The 22,504-nt window shown below is 52.3% G+C and overlaps 1 protein-coding gene across 12 annotated transcripts in view; it reads left to right on the top strand.

Annotated features, from left to right (window-relative positions):
- The window catches only part of SRGAP2 (SLIT-ROBO Rho GTPase activating protein 2), a 254,066-nt gene extending 235,139 nt beyond the window's left edge, over positions 1-18,927 (top strand). For 4 of the 12 annotated variants that reach the window (XM_006052792.4, XM_006052791.4, XM_025277752.3 and 1 more), the window contains 7 exons: positions 1,382-1,606; positions 5,093-5,172; positions 7,207-7,387; positions 8,830-8,976; positions 12,682-12,720; positions 12,929-13,253; positions 15,599-18,927. In XM_006052792.4, the coding sequence (XP_006052854.1) occupies positions 1,382-1,606; positions 5,093-5,172; positions 7,207-7,387; positions 8,830-8,976; positions 12,682-12,720; positions 12,929-13,253; positions 15,599-15,982 (1,381 nt within the window). In that variant the 3' untranslated portion in view covers positions 15,983-18,927. Of the gene's footprint in view, positions 1-1,381; positions 1,607-5,092; positions 5,173-7,206; positions 7,388-8,112; positions 8,977-9,488; positions 10,089-12,681; positions 12,721-12,928; positions 13,254-15,598 lie in introns of those variants that run through there. The other 8 variants (XM_006052794.4, XM_006052793.4, XM_025277755.3 and 5 more) reach the window with 7 other exon arrangements.
- Positions 18,928-22,504: the final 3,577 nt, after the last annotated feature.

Below are 22,504 nucleotides of genomic sequence, written 5' to 3'. Positions count from 1 at the left end.
TCAAGTTTTTATTTGTCCAAGAAGTAGACTTGGAACCTTCTGCCAGCCTTTTCTGAATCTCTGCTTTCTTTTAACTTAGGAGCCAGGGAAGGGTTACAAAATTAAATTTTTAAAACTTTCTGTGACACAGTCCAGCCGCCAAGATCCCAGGCCTCCCTGCCTTTGACCGGGTCCTCGAGAGCAGTGGTCCTCTGCCACAGCCGTTGTTTGTTGCTGTCCCCGCTGCATTCTCCCACCTCCAGGTCCTGCAGTGATACTCTGAGAGGGTGGGCCCATGTCTGAATCTTCAGTGAAGGAGAGGAGCATCGAGTTAGAGAGAGACCAGCTTGGTAGTTTGAGTCTGAATGCTGGATACATCAGAAATAAACTGCCCAATTCTGAAGAGCAGCTACTCAGATGAAGACAGCTGAGTGCCAGGCCTCTGGTTCAACACCAGGACTTTGGTATCATCTCAAGATCAACCAGAAGCTGGTGCTGATGCCCATGAGGAAGGCAGAGCCCCTGAGCAGAACTCACATGTTTGCAGACTGTTGGGGTTGGGGGTACATCCAGAGTAGCCCAGCCTTCAATGTCTGGACACATAGAGACCGGTGGGGACTCATCACTGAAGGGCTTGGGTCCCCGGCCAGGGTTGGAGGTGTGGCTGGAGCAGCTGCTGGTTGAAAAGAGGGAGTTCCTAGAAGACGGTACCTGATAATGATAACGCATCCAGGGGAAGCCTGCGCAGAAGCTAAGCCACATGCGGACCTTTTCCTGAATAAATCCTGAATGTACAGTAGAGGAGGATATTCTGAAAATGAAAAACAATTGCATTAGCTGTTCCAGAAAGAAATTCATGGGCTTGATGGAATACAGGGGCTAATTGGTTGGCTATTTATTAAAATAAATCTAGAGCTTAGAATGGAATATCCCTAATAATTTGATTGTTTTGCTATTTAAGAAGGCACACGATGCACAGCGCCTGACCATGTCTTTACCAGGGCAGCCCAAGGGCTGCGTCTGCTCTGGGCAGCTTAGTGAGCTGGTCTGTGGGAGCGCATCCAACTCCACAGAGCAGTGTGTCCTCGAGGCAGGGTGGATTTGGTGGGTAAAGTCCTGGGTGGGAGTAGGAACTGGGGGGCAAGTAGGATTTGAACTAGGAGCTAGGGAAACAGGAAGGGTGAGACCTGCAGAGAGGGGCTTTCCTTGTCTCCTGAGTGCCTGTCCTGGTGGTTATTCCCTTCCCGCCCCACTAACTTCCTAGAAGGGCTCTGATACCCAGAAAAGCAGGTGGCTGTGTGTGGCACGTCTGTTCTTGCTCCCGGCAGCGCCTCCTGGGATTGTGTTTCCTGGGCATTCATGCGAGTGCGCTTCAGCTTTCGCTCTTCTCCTTCTCCTGCAGTTTATCTCAGTTCAGCGAGGAGAACATGATGGACCCCTACAACCTCGCCATCTGCTTCGGGCCCTCGCTCATGTCGGTGCCTGAGGGCCACGACCAGGTGTCCTGCCAAGCCCACGTGAACGAGCTGATCAAAACCATCATCATCCAGCACGAGAACGTCTTCCCCAGCCCCCGGGAGCTGGAGGGCCCCGTCTACAGCAGAGGAGGGAGCACGGAGGACTACTGGTAGGGGGCTCAGGGCTGGAAGAGGGGCGGTGCCACCCGCACCCACTGGCCTGGGGACCAGATGGCCCAGCGAGGCCGACAGACGCACCCCGCTCCTCCCCGCCTCCCCCTCTGTGGTGTGGCAGGCCGCCGGGCCCCGGGGTGCTGTTGGCCAAGCCCCACTTGACCCAAACCGCGGAGCAAATACCACTTTAGACTGCCTCCCTTCTTCACGTGTTCTGCGTGGCAAGGGATCATTCTGAAAGATGCAATAACAATAGCAGGAGCATTAACAATCTCCAGGAAAGGAAATTTGATCCGGTTGTACACAGAACTGCCGCTCATCAAGCAGCAGTCTCAAGCTCCTGCTCTAGGCTGGCTGTTGTGGGAGGAACAGTCCTGCGTCCAGGGAATTCCTCTCTGATTGGGGAGAGTTCAGATAGGAGACGTACTTTGCTGACTGTGAGTTCATACAGTGGTAGTTTAATAATGATCTCAGACGAGAAAAGGGGTAAGGTCCCTTTGCGGCAGGTTAGGCCCGCTTTCCCCCTAAAGCAGATTTGTTGTGAGTTTGCCTGGAAACCGAGATATAAAAGGAATCTTTCGGGTGTATCTTTACTAGACCCTTCCATTAGACAAATAACAAATCACCATTTCCATCTTATAGATTAAGTCACTGCAATCTAGAGGCCACCCCAGCAGGGGGCGGTCCTAGCCCTGACTGCTTGACTCAGTACAGAGTGCCACCCACTGCCCCCCAGTGCCCCCCGTGTGCCACTTACAGGGTCATTTTCCGACTAAACACGAAGACAATTGCCCAGTATCCCTCACCACCTCCTCCTCCTCCCCCTCGCTTCTTCCCCTAAACAGTGTTTCAGCCTGGGCTGAAAGCATAGGCCAGCCCCGGTCGGATTCCATCTGAATTCAACATCTGGAACCAATTCAACCAGCCCCATTGCTGTGGACTGAGGTCGGGGAGGACAGAGGAGGCGGCTTACTTCATTAGAGGCCAGTCAGTCCATGCTTCTCTCTGACGCTCACAGAAGGAGCCTCCAGCCTAAGGAGTGAGGAGAGTGCTAGCCGTATGTCTGCGAACATAAAAATGCCACTGTCGCGGGCTCGGGTCTTGACTGTCCTGCAGATCCTGGCCTCTGGGTCTGAGCTGGAGAAACCTGGGCTCGCCAGGTCAGAGAGGGAGCTTCTGGTCACTTGCAGATGGCTTGGCGGGGACCAGGGAGGCGGTTCAGGTCTCAGCCTTCTGGCTGGTGGGCTCTGGGCAGCTGTCGTGTGTATGTGACTTGGAGAGTTGGTCTCCCTCACCTGAGTGTTGAAACACTGTGGAGTGGTGCTCCCAACTCCTGCCTCACCTCCCTGCTCGCGTATCACACAGCAGCAGGCTCTGGACCGCTTCCAGGGCACAGAGCCTTCCGCCTTCCGTCACTCCCCAGTTCCCGCCCAGCCCGGCAGGGGTGGCACAGCGGGCATACATGGGAGGGCGCCTGCCTCCCGGGTCTGCCCAAGGTCTTCTCCCAGGCCCTCTCAGCTGTGCAGCCGGCATTTGTGGGCAGCCGCTGGGGAAACCGCAGCATTCGTCAGGGGCTGTTACGCCCACAGACTGGGTGGCAGGCCAGAAGCACCCCAGGTTCAAGAGTGGATGATGCTGGGAAGGAGCCGCTGTCTGACCGCTGGCTTCCCAGCCACTCAGAAGGCTCCAGCCTCTGCATCTGAAGAGCAAGACGTGCCCATAAAGTGAGCTGAAATGGACCCAAGATCCTGGAGCTGGGCTGGGGGACAGAGCAGCCAGGGAAGCAGGGGCCAGGCTTTCAGGGGGGACCCCTGAAATGGGGGCCTGGCTTTCCGGGACTGCCTGCAGTGTGGCCTGCTGGGCTGCTCTTGAGACTGCAGCTGGTGGCAAAGCTGGGGTGCGCGTGGGGCAGGAGAAGCATAGCATTTAGGGCTAGAAGGGACCGTATAAAGCCTCAGCTTGCCTCTACCTCAGGGCAGTGGTTTTCCAAGTGGGGTCCACAGACCAACAGCGCCTGCCTCTTGTGGGCTGGTCAGAAACACAAGGGCTCCAGCTGCGCCCAGACGAGTGAATCAGAAACTCTGAGATGGGTGAGGCAGTCTGTTGCCCACACACCATCCAGGGCTCCCTCAAGATCGAGCTGGTGCCTTAGTGGGTGGCCGCACAAGTGAACTTAGAGGCCTGGGGGAAGGTGAGCCTTTGTTGGCCCTGAGCACCCCAGGAATCCTGAGGGTTTCCAAAATGTCACCCAACTCCTTCAGAGGGTCTTTAGGCCCAGCAAACAGTGAGAAAGTGTACCCACATTTTCTGATAAGGAGAAAGTTTTCCCACAGTGCTCTCTCTTCTGGAGAACCAGGGATGTCCCGGCTGCTGTTCAGAAGCCCAGAGAGTTCTGCGGTCCTCCCACAGTGCTCTCTGGGGTCTGGAGAGCCTCCATAAACTGGCTCGCTTCACACAGGGTGGGGTCCCATCTCATGAAGAGGGAGGGCTGTAACTTGGCCCGCACACAGGCTCACGGAGGCTCAAAGGTGAACACTGAAGCCAGGATGTGGGGTTGAGGGATGGTGGTGTCTCCATGGAACTGCCTGAGAAGACTCACTTTTTGCCACCAGAGGAAGAAGCCTTGGACATGAACAGGCTTTTCTCTGCTTCTCGGGAAGCGAGAGCATCCTTGTGCCGCTCCCCCACGTGCTCTGCAGTCCAGATCAGGGATAGAAAGAACTTTCCTAATAACTTCCCTGTTCATTCTCGATTCTCCGCCCCGCATGACCTTAGGCTCCACTAATTTTGTCAAGAGCTTGACCCAGCTCACATGCCCTGCCCTTTGCAGAGTCCAGCCCACAGCCAGCTTTCTTCCCCTGCTTTTGTTTCCCACTCACTCCTATGACTCACCTCCTGCTTTCTCACCAGTACCAAACCACAGAGCAGCCAGAGACATGAAGCAAAATGAGAAAGAAGGAAAGAGAGCGCTGCCTATTAATCACCCCTTCTTATTTCACTGAATCCTTGCACACCTCTGTGAGAAATATAGAAGTACATAGACCATTATCCCCAATTTATAGACTAAGTACCTGAGGCTTTAAGAAATTAAGTAATTGCCCAGCGTCACACAGCTACTGAGTGTCAGAGCTGGTTTTCAGATGCAGTTGTATCCGATGCTAAAGCCCAGTGTTTCCCTTCCACCTCGCTCCCTCCAGGAACTAATTCACCTAAAGAAATGAGCCTTGAGGAGCTGAGTCATTCTGTATTTTTGAAAAGATTTCCAAGTTGAAATGATGTTCCCTGTGTGTCAAGGATGTTTGTAAGTTCCATGTAGTCTCCAGTAGTTTTTGTAGCAGGAGCTAGCCTAGAGACTTCCCAGAGCCTTGTGTTTCATGATAAGCATCTGCCTGTAGTGTGTGATCAGAGTGTAAGATTCCATGCCCAAGGAAGCTGTGTGAAAGAGAAGATAAGAATTTTGGTTCCTCTTGCTTCTGTTGCAGTGACAGCCCTCATGGAGAGACTACCTCGGCTGAAGACTCAACCCAGGATGTGACCACAGAGCACCCCACCAGCGATGACGGTACGAGGCCCCAAGTGGGGTCACCGGGCCGCTGGGGCGTGAAGCAGAAAGGAGCGGTTACACATCCTGTACTCCCACCCTGCAGTCTCCCGGGAGCTGCCCCCAGCTCTCCTGGTTCCCATGCTCACTCCTTCCCTTTCTTGGAGGGACAGCCCACCCCCTCAGATCGAGTAGTCTCTGTGTTAGACCAGAGGTGCAGGGCTGGACCTCAGCCCTCCGCCCTTCTCGCCCCAGCTCCCTGCCCCTCGCCCACCTCCCAGCTCCTATCTCATCTGGCTGTCTCGCCAGCATACTGTCCGTCCCTTGTCACAGCCCAGACTCCTGCCAGGTAGCTGGAGACCAAAGTGAAGGAGCGCTCGTTTGAAAACCAGTGAGCCTGGGGAATAGTGAAGCTGGATGCCAAGAACCCAGCAGAAGCAAGCCAGAGGGGGCTGGGAATCAGGATGCAGAAACCACATGCTCTCACGCCTGCCGACTGGAAAAATTGACCCTTTCCAAAGCGCAGACATGCGCTGCGAGGCCTGGCGGGTGCGCGTCGAGAGCTGGAATGCACAGCTGTTGTCCGTGGGCCTTGGCGGTGCCCATGATTTATTAGGGTCTGTCCGGCCAGCACATTCCCTGTCTTGCCAACACTTCTGCACCTCCATTTCTGGATCGCCTGGGCTCTGGAAGTCTCGGCAGCTGACAGGGGGCCTCAGAATTTTCTGGGCATGAGAACGAAATGGCACAGTCTTCAGTGTTCCCTGCTCCCTGCCTTGCCATGAATTCTGCAATCCTAAGCCAGTTTTTAAAGGAGAAAAAAAAAATTAGGATTGCTTATTTGGCTCCTAAGGTCAAATGGATCAATATGATAATTTGCCACACAATGGGAGGACTGTCAGTGAACTAGGGAAATTTGTATTTGATTAGAGCCTAGTGTTCCCCGGCACTGCTAGAGGCTTTATATGTCTCATCTGTTAACTCCTTAGTGAAATCAATAGAGCTGCTATTTAATAGTTAAGAAAACTGAGGCCAGAGACAAACCCAAGGCTGTACGGAACTGAGCCTGGGACATTTAGACAGGCCTGCTGCAGCGAATTCTCCAGCAGACGCAGCAGCCCTGACTGTCTAGGTGTGGTCTTGTTTGAGAGCAGTGTTTCTTTCCACGACTCAGAATATCTGACTTTAACCCTAAGTTCCTGATTTCTGGGATCCCTCTTTTTTGCTGTCCAACCCCTACCTGCAGCCCAGAGCAGACCATGAAAATGATACAGTAATAACCGTGACTGATACAGGCAGCTTACTCTGGGCCCTCACTGTTCTGAGCACCATTACAAATGGTTATTTATTGACTCCTCGTGCCGACTTCATGAAAAAGGCACTATTCTTTTCCTCGTTTTATAGACGAGGAAGCTGAAGCTTATACAAAAGTAGAAGTACATTGCCTTCGTAAACCTCTGTTAATTCTTCAAATCACTTCCATGTGCATTTTTCCACGTATTGGGCACAAAATATATTTCCATATTTTGCTCTTTGGAAAGCTGGTTGGGTAAATTATTTTCTTTTTATAGAGACTAAAAGTTCATGTTCTAGTAGGGGGAATGGATAACCTAAATAGATTATTTAAAATGCAATAATAAGTGTTCTAAATTAATGGAGTTATTTTACAGCGGAAAAGGAAATAATGCTCACAACTACAGTATGGCAGGTTCAGTGATAGGGGTTGGCGTAAAGCTCTATGGAAACACAAAGGAAGTTACTCGAGGAAGCAAGTGATGTTTGAGTTGTGATTCAGTGTGTTTCATCAGGCAGGTGAGAGAGAAAGAGGGATTCCAGGTGGAGGGAACAGCAGGAGCAAGGGCAAGGAAGGGCATGTGAGTGCTTTCAGGGGTTTGCACCATCTGCTCAGGAATTGCTGGCTATTGTGTATCATCCGTGACTTATTCTCACACTAGCTTATCTTCCCACCACTGTGAGTTCAGCTAACTGGGCTCTTCCACCCAGTTGCCGAGTCTGAGTCCCAGCAGCCTGTTTGCTTCTCTCCACCCCTCTCAGAGTGTGAGCCCATCGAGGCCATTGCCAAGTTTGACTACGTGGGGCGCACCGCCCGAGAGCTGTCCTTCAAGAAGGGGGCATCTTTGCTGCTTTACCAGCGGGCTTCCGACGACTGGTGGGAAGGCCGGCACAACGGCATCGACGGTCTCATCCCCCATCAGTACATCGTGGTCCAAGACACGTACGTTGGGCGCCCTGCACCCTTAGGGGCCCCTGGCCGCCCTGTGGGAGTGAGTCCTTACTTCCGGAGCCCAGGAGGATGAGGGAGACCAGCCCTTAGGGGGCGCCCACACGGTCTGCGAGAGTGCCCAGAGTCAGACACAGTGGAGAATTGTTTTCAATCTCTGCACTCTACTCCTCCGCCAGTCACATCTCCGCCTCCCCCAGCCCCCATGCTCATCCACATTTATACCTGATGAGTGATAATGAGGGCCAATTATTTGACCACTTACAGTTCCTTTCTGGAACGATCAGGTTGGGAAAACGTTTTGATTTCTCTTTCTGTTTTTTAAAACAATCGTGTTCACCCCAACCTGTTGGGTCACTGATGGCACTTGTCCACTTGCGAATGAAAATGCTGAGCTCATTTTCTAGTAGAAATGTAGCGTAAGCAGCTTTGTGGAAATAACCCAGCTCATTTAATGAGGTTGATGTGGGGAAAGACGGGGGAGAGGAAGGGGAGGAACGCCAGGGAGCCGAGGGCAGTGGGCCAATCGCAGACAGACTTCCTTGCGTGGGCTGTCTGTGGAGTCCCACCCTCTGAAGCCGTATCCCCCCGTCAGGAAGGCTTTTCCCCGTGGCCCCCTAGACCTGCCCCCTGCCAAGCGCCCCACCTCTGCCCCCGACTCCCCTTGTATGCGATGCTGTCAATGTTTTTAGTCCTCCCCTTAATATTATTTTTTAAAGGTTGATATCCTGAATGAGTCTGCGCCCTCCCAAGCCTCTCCCCGGCTCGCTCTGCGGGGAAGTCCTCTCCCTGTTGATAACATCGCACACCTGGTGGCCATCTGTGCGCGGACAGGACCCTCCCAAATTTAGCATTATGACTTCACCGCAGGACTGAGAGAAGATGAATTGTGGGGGAGAAGGGGCTTTCTTTGTCATCAGTAGCCAGAGGGCCCGGGAGAGCAGTGGCAAGAAGTGGGACCGGCTTGGACGCTCTAAGCGGGGCTGGATGCGCTACGACAGAGTGTGGCAGGGTCCTGCCTCAACGCCGGCACCTCCAGAGCCGCGGCAGAGCTGACTGTCCCTCCCCAGCGCTGCTCGGGACCTGAGCACATAAACCGCAACCTGCAGGAGGTGGCCCCAGCACCGCGGCCCCAGGAGAGCAGCGAGGGGTAGAAGGCAGATGCCGCGAATCCAGGTGTCCCCTAGCCAAGCTTTCCGGAGGAGCTGAGGACCCCGCAGGACTCGGCAGGATTATTTATTTGTATTTAAGTGACCCTCCAGAGGCCCGTAGCTCCCCTTGCCTCCGCTCCCCGAGCCCAGCCAGGTGTCGCTGCTGCCTCAGAGCCGTTGCGGGGTCGCGTGTGTGTTGGGGGGGCCATCTTGCCGATTTAACACTGCTTTTTGTGTTGTTGTTGTTTTCCCCTCCTCCCTGCCTGCCTGCCCCTCCTGCCCCAGCGAGGACGGTGTCGTGGAGAGGTCCAGCCCCAAGTCTGAGATTGAGGTCATTTCTGAGCCACCTGAAGAAAAGGTGACAGCCAGAGCGGGGGCCAGCTGTCCCAGTGGGGGTCATGTAGCCGATATTTATCTTGCAAACATCAACAAGTAAGCTCTGCTTTTCATTTTCTGCTCCCCTGAATGACTTGCGACACCCAGCCTCACCCTCTGGCCTAACCGCCCCCTCCATCCCTGTGCTGTGCGTAGGGCCCCCGCTGCCCACCTGACCGCTTGCATGTGCCCGCGGCTGCTGCAGGGCAGACAGGGCTGAGGAGACGTCCACAGGCCCCATCCGCAGGCCCAGCACGCGGCCGTCACCCTGAGGGCCAGGTGCACCCCGCTGTCCCCGAAGCGGCTGTCTGCTCAAACCTTCCTGGCCGTCTGACTGCGAAAACTGGCCAAAGCTGCAGTCACTTCACGCGGCTTAGTTTTGTGCTGTTTCTCAGAGGTGCCTTCTCGTTTTCAGTTTTGACTCAAATAATAGTCTTGGACGTCTTCCTTGGCCCTGTCTGTTCAAAAATCCAAAGCCTCATGTGTCTCCAGCCAGGTTCGCGTTGCCCCCAATGGTTTATTTTACCCTGTGTCTGTTTCTCCCTCATCCTGTGTTCACTCCCCTGGAGGAAAGGAGACCACTCCCCACCGCCCACGGAAAGCTCCGTCCTGAGGTCTTCATTCACTGTCTAACCCCAGCTCCCTTTCCTCATGCCCTTTCACACCAGAAGAAACAATTTGCCATTTTCCCCTACTGCTTCAGCCAGTGTATGATCCTGCCCTACTAGTCCTTGTGCAGACGCCCACTTCCGTCCAGCAGGCTCGTAACTCTGGCCCCCGGCTCTCATTGTGGCTGTTAGCAACATCCTGGGGTTTTCACTCTGCTCGCGCCCGATCTGGCCATCTAGAGGGATTCCACGCCCGTGTGCTGCTGCCTCCCCTAGAGACATTCAGGTTATTGGAGAACTAATCTCATCTCAAGGGGCCAGACACCAAGTCCCAAAGCCTGCAGACCTCTTTCCGCCAGACCCTGAAACCTGGCCCAGTGCCAGCAGGATGACAAGCCCCAGGGCGCTCCCGATGAATATGGATTGGAGATGATGTACAGCTTTTATTCCCCTCTGGCTTTGGAGGAATGAAATGATTTGCACATTGAAACCTGTTAACCGTAGCCTCTGGATACTGAAACTGGAAGGAGAATAAAAGATGCTTGTTGTTTTTAAACTGCACCAGGTCGCCCAGATCTCTTGGCTTTATTCCAACCAGACGGTAGCAGGGGGAGTGTTTGGGGCACGTGGCTCTTTCACCCTCTTCTTAGTAAAGTAGCTGATTCAGCTCACTTAGCCAATATAGTTCTAATTTAAATCAGACTGGTAAAAAAGACTGAGGATTTTATTCATTTCCCTCCAGCTTCATACCCATTGGGAGGGCCAGCTAGTAAAATGTTAACTGTGGGCAGATCGCATTTTCTTCCTTATTTACAAGTCTGTGTTAATTATAAGCCTATAATCATAAGGTTGTAAGCCTATAATTAACCCAGAAACCAAGGCAAGGTCGGTGGAGGGAGAGTTAGCTAATTAGTCGGGTACATATTTTTAAGTCATCATATATTTGTTGCCATTTGTACAAAGGAATTGTAGAGAGTAGTAGCCAGAATAGTCAACAAATGAACATCTGGTAGAGCTCCTGTGAACTCCTTGGTTGGGGTATCAGGATGGGCTCTTGGAGGACATGGTCTGCCCAGACTACCTGCTGGTCGGGGTAAGCAGTGGTTCCCCGGCGCATTTTGCCCTTCGGACTGATTCAGCCATGCCTCCCGCCCCACTCAGCTCTCCCCACAAGCTCCTTCTCTCCTGAGTGCCCTGGGTTCTCTCCTGAGCCCTGGGTTCTCTCTCACCCCTGGGCCTTCCCATCTGCTGTCTCCTCACCTGGTCGATTCTTCTCCCTCTTCAGGACTCGGTCTGATGATTGAGCTCTTTGGGGAAGCCTTTCTGACACCCCTGAATTCCTCAGGGCTGAGTTAGGTGCCCTTATTCTGTATTCCCAAAGCAATCTCAGGACTCAAGCTGGACTCAGATCCCTTGAAACCAGGAACGCTGTATCCCTCTCTTTACATCCTGGGGGCCTGGCCCACACCAGCCGCTCCATATGTCTGCCTTCTCAGCAGTTTTGGCCTTGTGAGTCAGCCCTCCTCAAGTGGGAAGAGGAAATCAGCAAAGAGTTACTCGGGCGTGGCCTTTCATTTCAACTCCACACATTTATTGAGCACCTGCTGCTGTGCTGAGTTATTCAGAGAGGAGGAAGATGTTCCCTGCCCTCATTCAGATGATAAAGGGTCTGCCTACAATGCGGGAGACCCAGGTTTGATCCCTGGGTTGGAGAAGGAAATGGCAACCCACTCCAGTACTCTTGCCTGGAAAATCCCATGGACGGAGGAGTGTGGTAGGCTACAGTTCATGGGGTCGCAAAGAGTCGGACACGACTAAGTGACTTCACTTTCAAACTTTTTCTTTCTTTCTGCCCTCGGAGCTCTCCATCTGGCAAGGTGAACACCATACAGACAGGTAACTAAAAAGTGGTTCCATAGATGCCCTGAAGGAACAGAATTGAGAGGGATCAAGTCTGCCTATAAGTGGGGGTGGGTGCCAGAGAAGACTTTGCAGAGGAAGAAAAGTCATTTCAACTGGACCTTATAAGGCTCTGAGGACATCCTTTATCCACTCAAGAGTGGCTGACCCCCAAGGTTAAAGCTACTGAGACAGGCAGCTTCACGAGTGGCTACAATGTGCCAGATCCCAGCCAGGCCCAGGGATTTATGACGAGGAAGACCTCCCCAGTGAATAGGACCAGGACTGGCTAGAATCCTGGTCCTGCCCCAAGGACTAGCTCCTTATCTTCAGGGCCTACCATGCTGGTCCTTCCCTTCTTCCATCCCCAACTCCCACCTCAGCCTCAGTGGCCCTTAGTAGATTCAAGATCAGAGCTGCCCAGTGGCCATCCCAAACCAAAAATCGCATAGCCTCTTACTTTAGATCCTTTAAATCTGATTCCAAGAGATAATGAAATTACTCAGCAGTAATCTCCAAGGCAGCACCTTGGAGAAGGCAATGGCAACCCACTCCAGTACTCTTGCCTGGAAAATCCCATGGACGGAGGACCCTGGAAGGCTGCAGTCCATGGGGTCGCTAAGAGTCAGACACGACTGAGCGACTTCACTTTCACTTTTCACTTTCATGCATTGGAGAAGGAAATGGCAACCCACTCCATTCTTGCCTGGAGAATCCCAGGGATGGAGGAGCCTAGTGGGCTGCCGTCTATGGGGCTGCACAGAGTCAGACACGACTGAAGCAGCTTAGCAGCAGCAGGCAGCACCTGTATGAGTAGGATTCTGCCAAACCATTTCGTCTGAGAGCCTTAGTGGGCTGAAACAAATTAACTCAGAGCCTGGGTTCAGCCCAGTGCTGGATGACTTAGGGTCATATAGATGTATTCCCACCCTAGAAAATGCACAAATGTGGCCCAAGCTCTGTAGCATTGCAGCCTCTTGAAAAATACTCTGTTCCATATCTACAGAGTAAGTGACAGCAATCTCTTGCCAAAGCCCCAAATAATTACAGTCTCGTCAGTGGACTAAGAAACATGCTGAAATTTGGGAAAGTCAACTCTCCTTTTGCCATCAGTTCTCTGTCTCCTTGGTAATGATGAGACTTTTTTCCCCTATCTGGGGCCTGGTTTCCACTCAAAGCAGTTAACAGAGGGTGCCTTTTCATAAGTCTGCCTCCCATTAGAAACTTTCACTTAATCAGACGTTTCTTCTGACAGCACCTTACATCTCAAGAACTCAAAGCCCATGACCACCAAGTAAGTATCTGTCTCTCCTCTGCCCAGGCCGGGGGTGGCAGGGGGACGGACCCAGAGAAAGCCAGGGAAGGTGAAACGAGAGAGGTGCGCTTTTTATCCTCTCCTCCCCGGAGTCTCTGGGTCCCACGCCTGCCTCTGTGTTGCTCATCCTGGCTTCCTCGGAGCCAGGGCTCCCTGATGACACTGCCCTCTCTGTCTGTTATTGAAGGCAAAGGAAGCGGCCAGAATCTGGGAGCATCCGGAAAACATTTCGGAGCGATGGCCACGGGCTGAGCAGTTCCCTGACTGATTCTGCCTCCCCGGGGGTGGGGGCTAGCTGCCGCCCGTCTTCCCAGCCCATCCTGAGCCAGAGCCTCCCCAAGGAAGGGCCGGATAAGTGTTCCATCAGTGGGCATGGAAGCCTCAACTCCATCAGCCGCCACTCGTCGCTGAAGAATAGGCTGGACAGTCCACAGATCCGGAAGACAGTGACAGCAGGAAGGTCAAAAAGCTTCAATAACCACCGGCCCATGGACCCTGAGGTTATTGCACAGGTAACTGGGGGCTCTTGGGCAAATGGGTATTGTGAGTCTACTCTCACCACTGCTGCTTAGTGTCGTCCACGCTCATATGACGACGAGACTTGAGACAGAAATGCGCCTTGTACATTATACCCTGAGTTCAGGCTCTGTTGGACACCTAGACCTGATAACAGGACTTTCCAAGAAATTCGTCAACCCCTCTCTCCCCAGAAAGAACTCAAAGACAGAATAAAAGAATGCATGTTTCTTGCTCATACATGAGCTATTTGCAAGCTTGTTGTAATTTTTAAAGCTAGTAGTTACAGATGGAGAATTTCTGATGGAGCCCATTCAGCCCAAGTTTCGAGTCTTGAGACCCTGGTAGATTTCAGTGAAATTGCCTGAGTGGTGGGACTCAGAGGTGGTTCTGGCCACCTTTCCGCATCAGTGTGCCAGCCTTGTCATCCCTGAGGCTCATCTCTTGTTCCTGGTGACAGACCAATGACCAACCAACAATCTGCTCCTGGTTGTGAAGGACCCAGATTACTCTGCCACTGGGGACTCGGGTACCAGAAAGGTTTCCAGCCCAGGCTTCCAGAGACAGTGGAGATGAGCCCCCTGGTTACAGGGCCTTCCATCCATGTATGCATCACACTGACAAATCTCTGTTTTCCATGAAATTATTAGAGATCCAGCCCCACCTCTAAAAATCCGTCTCTCGGGGCCACTCCAAGCAGTTCACTCAGACGTCTCTCCCAACTCTCTAACTTTCATTAGACCAGGTAGGAACTAAGGGCTCACTGCTGCCCTTTTTTGCCTCAACCGAGTTGAGAGTCCCCTCACCCCAACTTTCAGGGGGCAATAGAGACCAGGCGTGGTCTCTATTGGCTTAATTGTGGTGCTCTGCTTAGGGAGGGTATGCCTGGCAAGCACAGTATTAAGCTATGGGCCTGAGATGTCTTGCTTGGCTAGCCTTCTGTATCTGTGTCCCCCTTAAGCTCTTGGCTGCACTCTGCCTTGCACTCCAGGAATCCTCCCAGCTCCTTCTTTGGCCAGGTGTTAGGAATGTCAGAATAGCTACATATCTGGGATAGCTACATAGATAACTCTAGCTGCAGAACAGGACCAAGGAGGGAGACAGAGTTCTTTCTGAACAATTTTAAGGTTTGAGAGCATCGGAGGAATGAGTGAAATTGAACCACTGTCAACAGAAAGCATGCATCACCCTATAGGTCTTTGCTTAAAACTTGCAATTTTTGCATATGACTTTAATCCCAAAGGAGGAGTTGTGTGGTTGTTTGGGGGTGCCAGACACAGTGTGTGGAGAGGAGGGGAGGAAGCTGGGAGGTCTTCCTGGGAGGCAGCTGGCTGCATACAAAGGGTCTTTGGTTCTGCCTTGAGCCCCTGAGCTAGGGCTGCTATTTCCTACTATCTGGAGTAGTGACCTGATGGAGATTGGCCTGTGCGGGCTCTGGCTCCCCCTCCTGGTCACTCCTTGGTCCCCTCCCATGGTGATGGGTGGAAGGAAATGGCTTCATCAAGATGGACACTCTTATGGGGTCGGGTGGGGCAGGGAGGGGTGGGGGAGTGTCCCGATGAATCCTCGGGGCCAGGGCTCTTGAACTGTTCCTCAGCCCTTGAGGAGGAGGGACTAACCCTCACAACCTTTGGCCTTTAAAGTCCAAGATAACAAAGATCATACTTCATCTCTACCACTGTTTTTTTTTTTTTTTTTTTAATTCTTATTATGTACAGTTTCAAGCACAAGTAGAATATGCACCCCAGGGATAGTGAATCCCATGTACTCATGACCAAACTCGTGGCCACTCCTAATTCATCCACCTTTCCTCTCCCTGCTGGATTACATGTCATCTCATCCAGGTGGCTCAATGGCAAAGAATCTGCCTGCCAAGAAAGAGATGTGGGTTCGATCCTTGGGTCGGGAAGACCCCCTGGAGAAAGAAATGGCAGCCCACTTCAATATTCTTGCCTGGGAAATTCCAGGGACAGAGGGCCCTGCTGGGCTCTAGTCCATGGGGTTGCAAAAGAGTCAGACATGATAGCAAATCAACAACAACAACAAAACATCCAGAGATACATCAGTGCATGTGTATAAAACCTGAGGACTGTGTTTAATAAGGATTTCAACCACTCTGTCTAAAGGGGGTAAAACCTCATGAGAATGAAAGTCCTTCCCTCCCATCTGAATACCACATGTTAAAGGGTTTGGGCTGGATAAAATCATCTGGACACCTCCTTGCAGGTGGTTTCTCCACGATTCAGCCCACGTTGTTGAAATAGGACCTTGGCGGGGTGGGGGCGGGGGGGGGGGGTGCTTATCTCTCCGTGAGCCTCACGCCCTCCTTTCCCGTCCGCAGGATATTGAGGCGACCATGAACTCTGCCCTGAATGAGCTGCGGGAGCTGGAGCGGCAGAGCAGCGTCAAGCACACCCCGGACGTGGTTCTGGACACCTTGGAGCCCCTCAAGACCTCCCCCGTGGTGGCCCCCACTTCGGAGCCCTCCAGCCCCCTGCACACCCAGCTCCTCAAGGACCCCGAGCCCGCCTTCCAGCGCAGCGCCAGCACGGCGGGGGACATCGCCTGCGCCTTCCGGCCCGTCAAGTCTGTCAAGATGGCGGCGCCCGTCAAGCCTCCGGCCACGCGGCCCAAGCCCGCCGTCTTCCCCAAAACGAACGCCTCCAGCCCCGGCGTCAACTCCTCCGCCTCTGCACAGTCCACTGACAAGTCTTGTACTGTCTGAGGGGCGTAATTTAATTATCCTAGACAGGGGACTAGAGGGACTGACTGTTATTAAAAACCTTCCTATTTAACTAGCTTGGGGACTTCAGTTGAAACTTAGGTTCTAAGTTGTTCTTGCCTTCCCGTCACCCAAAACCTTGAGAATGAAGCCCTCATTATCGCCCTGCCCCCGGCCCCCTGCTGCCCCCAGTCGCGGTAACCCAGCCAGCTACAGTACATGCAGTCCTTAGGTTAGCCGGAGATGGATCTGTCCGCCGTCGGTCACTGTGAAGTCCGGTAACGCAAGTCAGGGGCCCTGGGCTAGCGGCTCAGCCCCCGCAGACACACGGGGCGCCTAACCAGACGGCTGGCCGCCAACAGCGGCTCTCAGTGGCGTCTTGTTTTGGGTACTGGTTATAGAGGATCATATACAGTCCATGCTCCGTTTTACACACACACACACACACACACACACACGTAGATTTTTCTAGTCTCTGGCATGTGTAGCCTCCCCTGGTTCTAGATAGACCGTCTCTTTGTAAGTTATTGTGGCAGTTCACACAGGAGCCACCAGGGGTCTCTGTTTCCGTTACAAATCTCATTCTGTTTGGGCCAGAGAATCTAGCCTTTGCAATCTCTCCATCATACGAAATTGAGCAGGATGGGACTCGATCCTGTAAACTGTCTGGGCTTGGCAGTTTCTCTCTGTCTTCTTTCTATTGGTGTGAATTGGTCATTGGTGTTTGCTTTTGCTCTCCTCCATTCTCTGGAACTACAACCCAATCTTATGGAACTTCTAAAGTTTTTCTGAATGTATAGACATTTCTCGGGGTCCTATCTTTGTCTCTGATGGACCATTTTCCATTTAAGACATTTTCCTGTATAAGACAGTTTTATAGTTGGTTCCTTTTAGGGTAAAGAGTCTTAAGACAGTTTTATTGTATTTGTGGCAGGTTTGGAAAAGGTAAGAAATGGGTCCTTCCTCCCACTTTTTTGGGTACTTAAGACATAAGATTTATTATCCTATTAAAAATTAAATTCAGCTTTGCTAATCGTAAAATCATTCCCAAATGAAAATTTATTCTAAGTTTACCCCCTAGTTGGGTCATTCTACGAGGTCTCTCTTCAGGGACCAATGGGGCTTGGGGAGCCCTAGTTAGATTAAAGAGAGACAGAGCCCTTTAAAACTGATCTCTGTTTATCTGGACAAGGACAACTAAGAGAACTCTGGCCCCAAGGGCTTTAAAGTCTTTCCAAGGCCTGAATCTAAGAAAATCAAAAATTGGATGCTGACTCTTGGACTCCCTTTGGCCTTTATGGTTCTCCTCCAAAAAGCAAAAATCTTGTCTGCTTTAATCACTCTCCAGATCTGGTGCCCACAGTCCCAGCTCCCCCAACTTTCCCAGCATCATGCTGTCCCAGGGAGACCAGAGCTAGGGATGGGCACACCCCAGGCTCACGGGTCTCAGACGACTACTTGAGTTAAAGCTGAAACCCATTCCTCTTCTCTGTTTTCTGGTGTTTAAAACTGCGCTTTTTGCCTTGTTTTTCACAGTATGGGAAAGATAGTGGGTTGCCATTCAGATAGGAAAATCTAAATTGTCTTAACTTTGGCCTAAAAGATTCTTTTCAAATTAACATTTGGAAGCTGGTAGTCATCTCTATGGAAAGTGGTAGGATTTTCCTCCTTCAGCGTGAAGGAAAAGAGGAGCTCTATGGAAAGTTGCCAGTTAGAAAAGTAGCCTGCGGCATCAGGAAAATCATCCCGCAGGCCAGGATGGGAAGACAGAGTGCTCCTTCAGTGAGTGTGTCGGCCTGTGAGAGGAACCCACAGTCTTCTGGATCCTCAGCTTCTTCGCTCTGTGTGGTGGCCTGTCCTTGTCTGTCACCAGAACTTACGCAGGCCCTGAGCCAACAGAGGGCTTTCATAGCCAAGGATCTGTCTCCTTGCTGAAAGTGAAACCCCGCCCTTCACTCGACATTCCTTCTGATCTGACTGGCCAAAATTGGTGCCCACACCTGCCCTTTTCCTCTTTTCCTGGCACGTCCTTCTCTTAAGAAAGAAAAGGCAAAACTTCCTTAATGACAACACCTTGGACCTGTTCTGTTGCTCCTGCCTTAGGTCTCTTTCAGCCCTGTACCTGACGTGCGTTCACCATCCCCGTGGTCAGGGTCCATCTGCTGATCTGCATCACAGACTGGACGGTGTGTGAGTGCTCATCTGCTACCCCCTCTCTGGGCACTGAGTTGTCTTCCCCTCTCTGGTGCTCCTGACACCGATGAGATGGTCCTGCCCTGAGGACTAGGAACCCCAGGAGGAGAGTCCTTCTCAGCAGAGCTCATGGCGATCAACTGGAATCGAGGTTACACACTGTGATTTTTACACCGAAAAGCCAAGCAGAGCTGGCCACCCAGGGTCTCGGGAGACCAGTCTTCCTCAGATTAGCTTCCTAAACCAGCATGATGCTTCAAAGAGCCCCACTCTGCCCCTGGAGGCCTGGATCCTTTTCCTGGTGTGGACTCTGATGGGTCAGTCTTTGGGACACAGAGGTGGGGTAGAGCTACCAGCATCCCAGTTTGGAAAAGAGAGGAGTTTGCAGCCAGCAGCCTGTAAACTGGAAACACTGGTCTCAGCCAACCTCCTCAGGGCGCCCTGGTTTCTCCCCAAAGAGATGAGGAGAGATGACGCCAGCAACAGGATGAACAGACCACTGGAAGGGCTGGTGTATATGTACTTCGTGTTCAGAAGAGAAGTTAGATCTTCCAGGGAATTGCAATGTTGTGACGTCTGACTTGTATGTCACGTTTGTGTAAAACAGTATATTCTTTAAAATAGTGTTGATAACTGGAATATTGTATGTATGCTTGGAGATGCTTTGTGTGAACCTAAGACTGTCACTCAACAGATGTTGGATTGGGGAAAATCCAAAGCACAACTTCGAAATAAAATACATTTTTAGGTTTCGATGCTGCAGTTTCTATCCCTTCTCCACTCCTTGACATCTCCAATCCAGGACTCCCACTGCCCGGGAGGGATTTTGATTCGTCTGCGGTTAATAGAGCTCTGCCTGGCAACAGGAGAGATGGGGTGACCTCGGGAGCCAACCGTCTCCTCCCTTCCCCAGCAAGACACAGCAGAGGTGCGTCTGGAGTGTGGATTTTTTTCCCCAGCATTTTCATCTAGCCCATGAGTGGAAGCTAAGAGACTGTGTAGCAAGTCTTCCAGCCTCTCCATTGGGCAGTCTGTTGCCATGAGAACTGTTCCTTCACAGAATCCACCTCTGCTGTTTTCAGTGAGGACTGGTCTCATTGCTTTCTCTAGTCAGATTTCCCCACTTGCAGGAGTGGAGCCTGCAAAGTTGCTTGGAAGCTTTACCAGCCACAACCGAGGTTGACTGAAGGCTTTATTTCTTCCATAATCAAAGCCCTGGGTCATTCTGCCCTTGGCAGCCCCCTGCCTCTGCAAGAAGGGCTGACGCACATGTTTGTGCTGCTGGCGAGGGATGGGAGGCAATGCTTTCCCTCCCTTAGATTCTGACTCTAGCAGATCATAAATTCAAGGATGACGTTATTCAAAGGAAATCATTCGAAATGCATCCTGAGGCCCCTCGGGCCCACACTTGTGTTTAGTGAGCTTACTCTAATGCTAGAGGCCCCTGGGGCGGGTCAGATCTCATACCGTGTTCAAGGGTCACACAAGGTATCCTATCCCAGACACGCTCCATCCTCTCTCAGGTTTGCCGCTGCCACCTGCTTTTGGTATATTTTCTGTTCAGCTTTCTCGTGCTGTTCTAACATGCCATCTCTTCTCCCTCGTTTTATCGTAAAGCTCCAGCTTGACCCTCTCTTGCTGGGTTCTTGGTCTTGGTTAAGTCAGAGTTGAAGCTGTTCTGCCTCCCTGCGCTGTGGATGAGTTATCACTCCTGATAGCAGGTTACAAGCTGTGAGATGGAGCTCGCGCTTAAGCTGTGAGCAGAGGCCCCAAAAGCCTTTTCAGGGAGTCCTAAGGCATAGGCTGGAGAAGGCACTGGCGACCCACTCCAGTGCTCTTGCCTGGAGAATCCCAGGGACGGAGGAGCCTGGCGGGCTGCCGCCTATGGGGCGCACAGAGTCAGACACGACTGACGCGACTTAGCAGCAGCAGCAGCAAGGCATAGGCAGGTAATCCTTTTGGGGTCCCCTTATCTCCCATATTCTGACAGGAGCATGATAGAAACTGGTGACGATGAACACAGTCAAAAAACACTCCTTTGATCTAAATAGAAACCAAAAAAGAAGACCAGGTGGGTCTAAATTGAGGAAATAGTCTTTATGATGATCTAACTTAAATGTGTATACCCATAGGCATATGAAGCTCCCTTTCACTCAGGAGTCAGAAACACTGTGTATTACACATGCCAAAGACTCGCTAGTCAGTTAAGCCTCACAGTGCACTAAGCACTGTGATACAGTATTGAACAGGAGAGATAGATAATAGAGCTTTCTGGTTTCAGGGAGGACAGAGAAATAAGCAAAATAAGTGTTACTCTAAAAATAAGATAGTGAGTGCCTATCTTATTTTAGGGAAAAGAAGTAGAAAATTACTCAAGAATTCTGCTTGGCTTGGTCAAACTGAAATTACTATTAGGCATCCAGGTGGAAAGATCACATAACTCTTGGATATGGAGATTTAGATACAGATCATACCTGAACACAAATGTAGAAGCTATTATGGTATAGACGTATTCAAACTAGGAGATTCCCGGGAAGAACACACAAATGGGGGGAAAGAGAAGGTCCCAATAATTAGAGATCCAGCGGAGAAGAAGGAGCCAGCAGAGAGGGCAGTGGGGGTGAGTGACAGAGGCAGGTGGCTGGGGAGTCACAGAAATCCTGGGGGGAGACGTGCTGCAACAAGGATCAGCTGTAGACGAGGCCAGTGAAGAAAGGTCATGCTTGTCGATAGCACCTGCCTTAGAGGGGAAACAAGCTGACCAGAGTCAGCTGGCAGCACAGGAGAAGGGTCAGGACGGGAGAGTCAAGGTCCTGGCAGTTCATTCAAGGCTTTGTTTTGAATGCCTAGCCACTCAGTCGTGTCCGACTCTTTGCGCCCCCAGGGACTGTAGCCCGCCAGGCTCCCCTGTCCATGGGGATTCTCCAGGAGAGAATCCAGGAGTGGCTTGCCATTTCCTTCTCTAGGTTGCTTTGAATGGGGGCGCATCAAAAGGGGTCAAGGGCCCAGGTTTTTCTTTTTAAAATGGACAGTATGGGGGCAGGTTTGCTCAAGGGCAGGATTCAGTAGCATGAGAGTGAAATTACAGAGCACAGATGGAAGGGCCGCCCGGGCCAGAGAAGAGGCACTTCGTCCATCTCAGGGGAGGGCAGGTGGGCTGGAAAGAGGAGGGCGTTGCCTGTCCATAACTTCTTTATTTGCAGCAAAGTTAGAGGCAAAGCCTCTAGCTGAGCGCGTGGGAGGGGATGGCGAAGAGGAGGTCTGCACAGTTAGGAGGATGAGTGAAGCACCCACTTTTCCACACCAAGGATGACCATGCACGGTGGCCTGGTGAGCCCCCACCACACCTTCTCCGGCCACCAGCAGCCCGGCCCTGACGGCAGGTCTGTCCTTCCTTCCTCCACCCAGAGACCTGCTCGCACAGCCCTGCAGCATGTCTGAGGACAGACACCCTGCTGCCCTTCCACAAACCCCCGCCCTCGCCTGCCTCTCCTCTGCTCTAAGGCGCGAGGCAGGTGAGGCAGCTGACAAACAGCTCGAGCCACTTCGGGGCAGAAAAGGCAGCCAGCATCCATTCAGGCCCTCCCGAGTAGTGAGCCCTGAACCTCGTTTTGTTTCCACACCGAATGGATGAGAACGGTCAAAGGACCTGCTCAAGGCAAGTGAGGTCGCAACTCAAACCCCAGACGGCAAAGCCCTGCCCTTCCTGCAACCCCACGTGGCCTCCCTCTGGAGCAGCAGACGTGCGCTTTCTCCCGGAGAGCTGCTATCAGAGACCCCCAACACCCCACCCCGGGTCCTTTTGCTTCCTCTGAATTGCCACTTCTACGTTGACAACTCCTCAGAGCCACTCAGGAGAATGTGATGAGGCCTCTCACAGGCTCCCTCTTCCCCTCAGAAGCTCCCCAGTGTCCTCAGATTAAACAAGGGCCAGGCTGCCCAGCTGGGACCAGCGGCTGCAAACCACAGGCCAGATACCCGCTCATTCTGTCCACAGGGAGGGTGTGGCCTCCCAGAGGATGCCGGCAAGGCTCAGAGTCCCCAGCGCCGCCCACCGCACACCCCTGCGCCTCTGCATGTTCTCCTGCAGCCTGCACCGCCGAACCTCCAACCCCCTCCACTCTGCCCAGGCCTCCTCCCTCCAGAGTCTGGTTCAGTATCTTTTCTTCTCACAAACCCTTCTCGGTCATTAGCCGTCCCACCTCCCTGCAGCCCCCCTCCGCCAAGTTCACAAAGTCACTCCCTGCTGAAGCCTCTTTCTCACGGCCTTCACCACACTCCTGGCAGTGGGGTTGGGGGTGCCTAGGTCTCCCCTTCTGTCTTCAGCACCCA

This window comes from Bubalus bubalis, chromosome 5, assembly GCF_019923935.1.
Source record: "Bubalus bubalis isolate 160015118507 breed Murrah chromosome 5, NDDB_SH_1, whole genome shotgun sequence".
NCBI classification, from domain to species: Eukaryota; Metazoa; Chordata; class Mammalia; order Artiodactyla; family Bovidae; genus Bubalus; species Bubalus bubalis.
The sequence above is the reverse complement of the archived record's forward strand: the minus strand, read 5'-3'. Positions and strand labels throughout refer to the sequence as shown.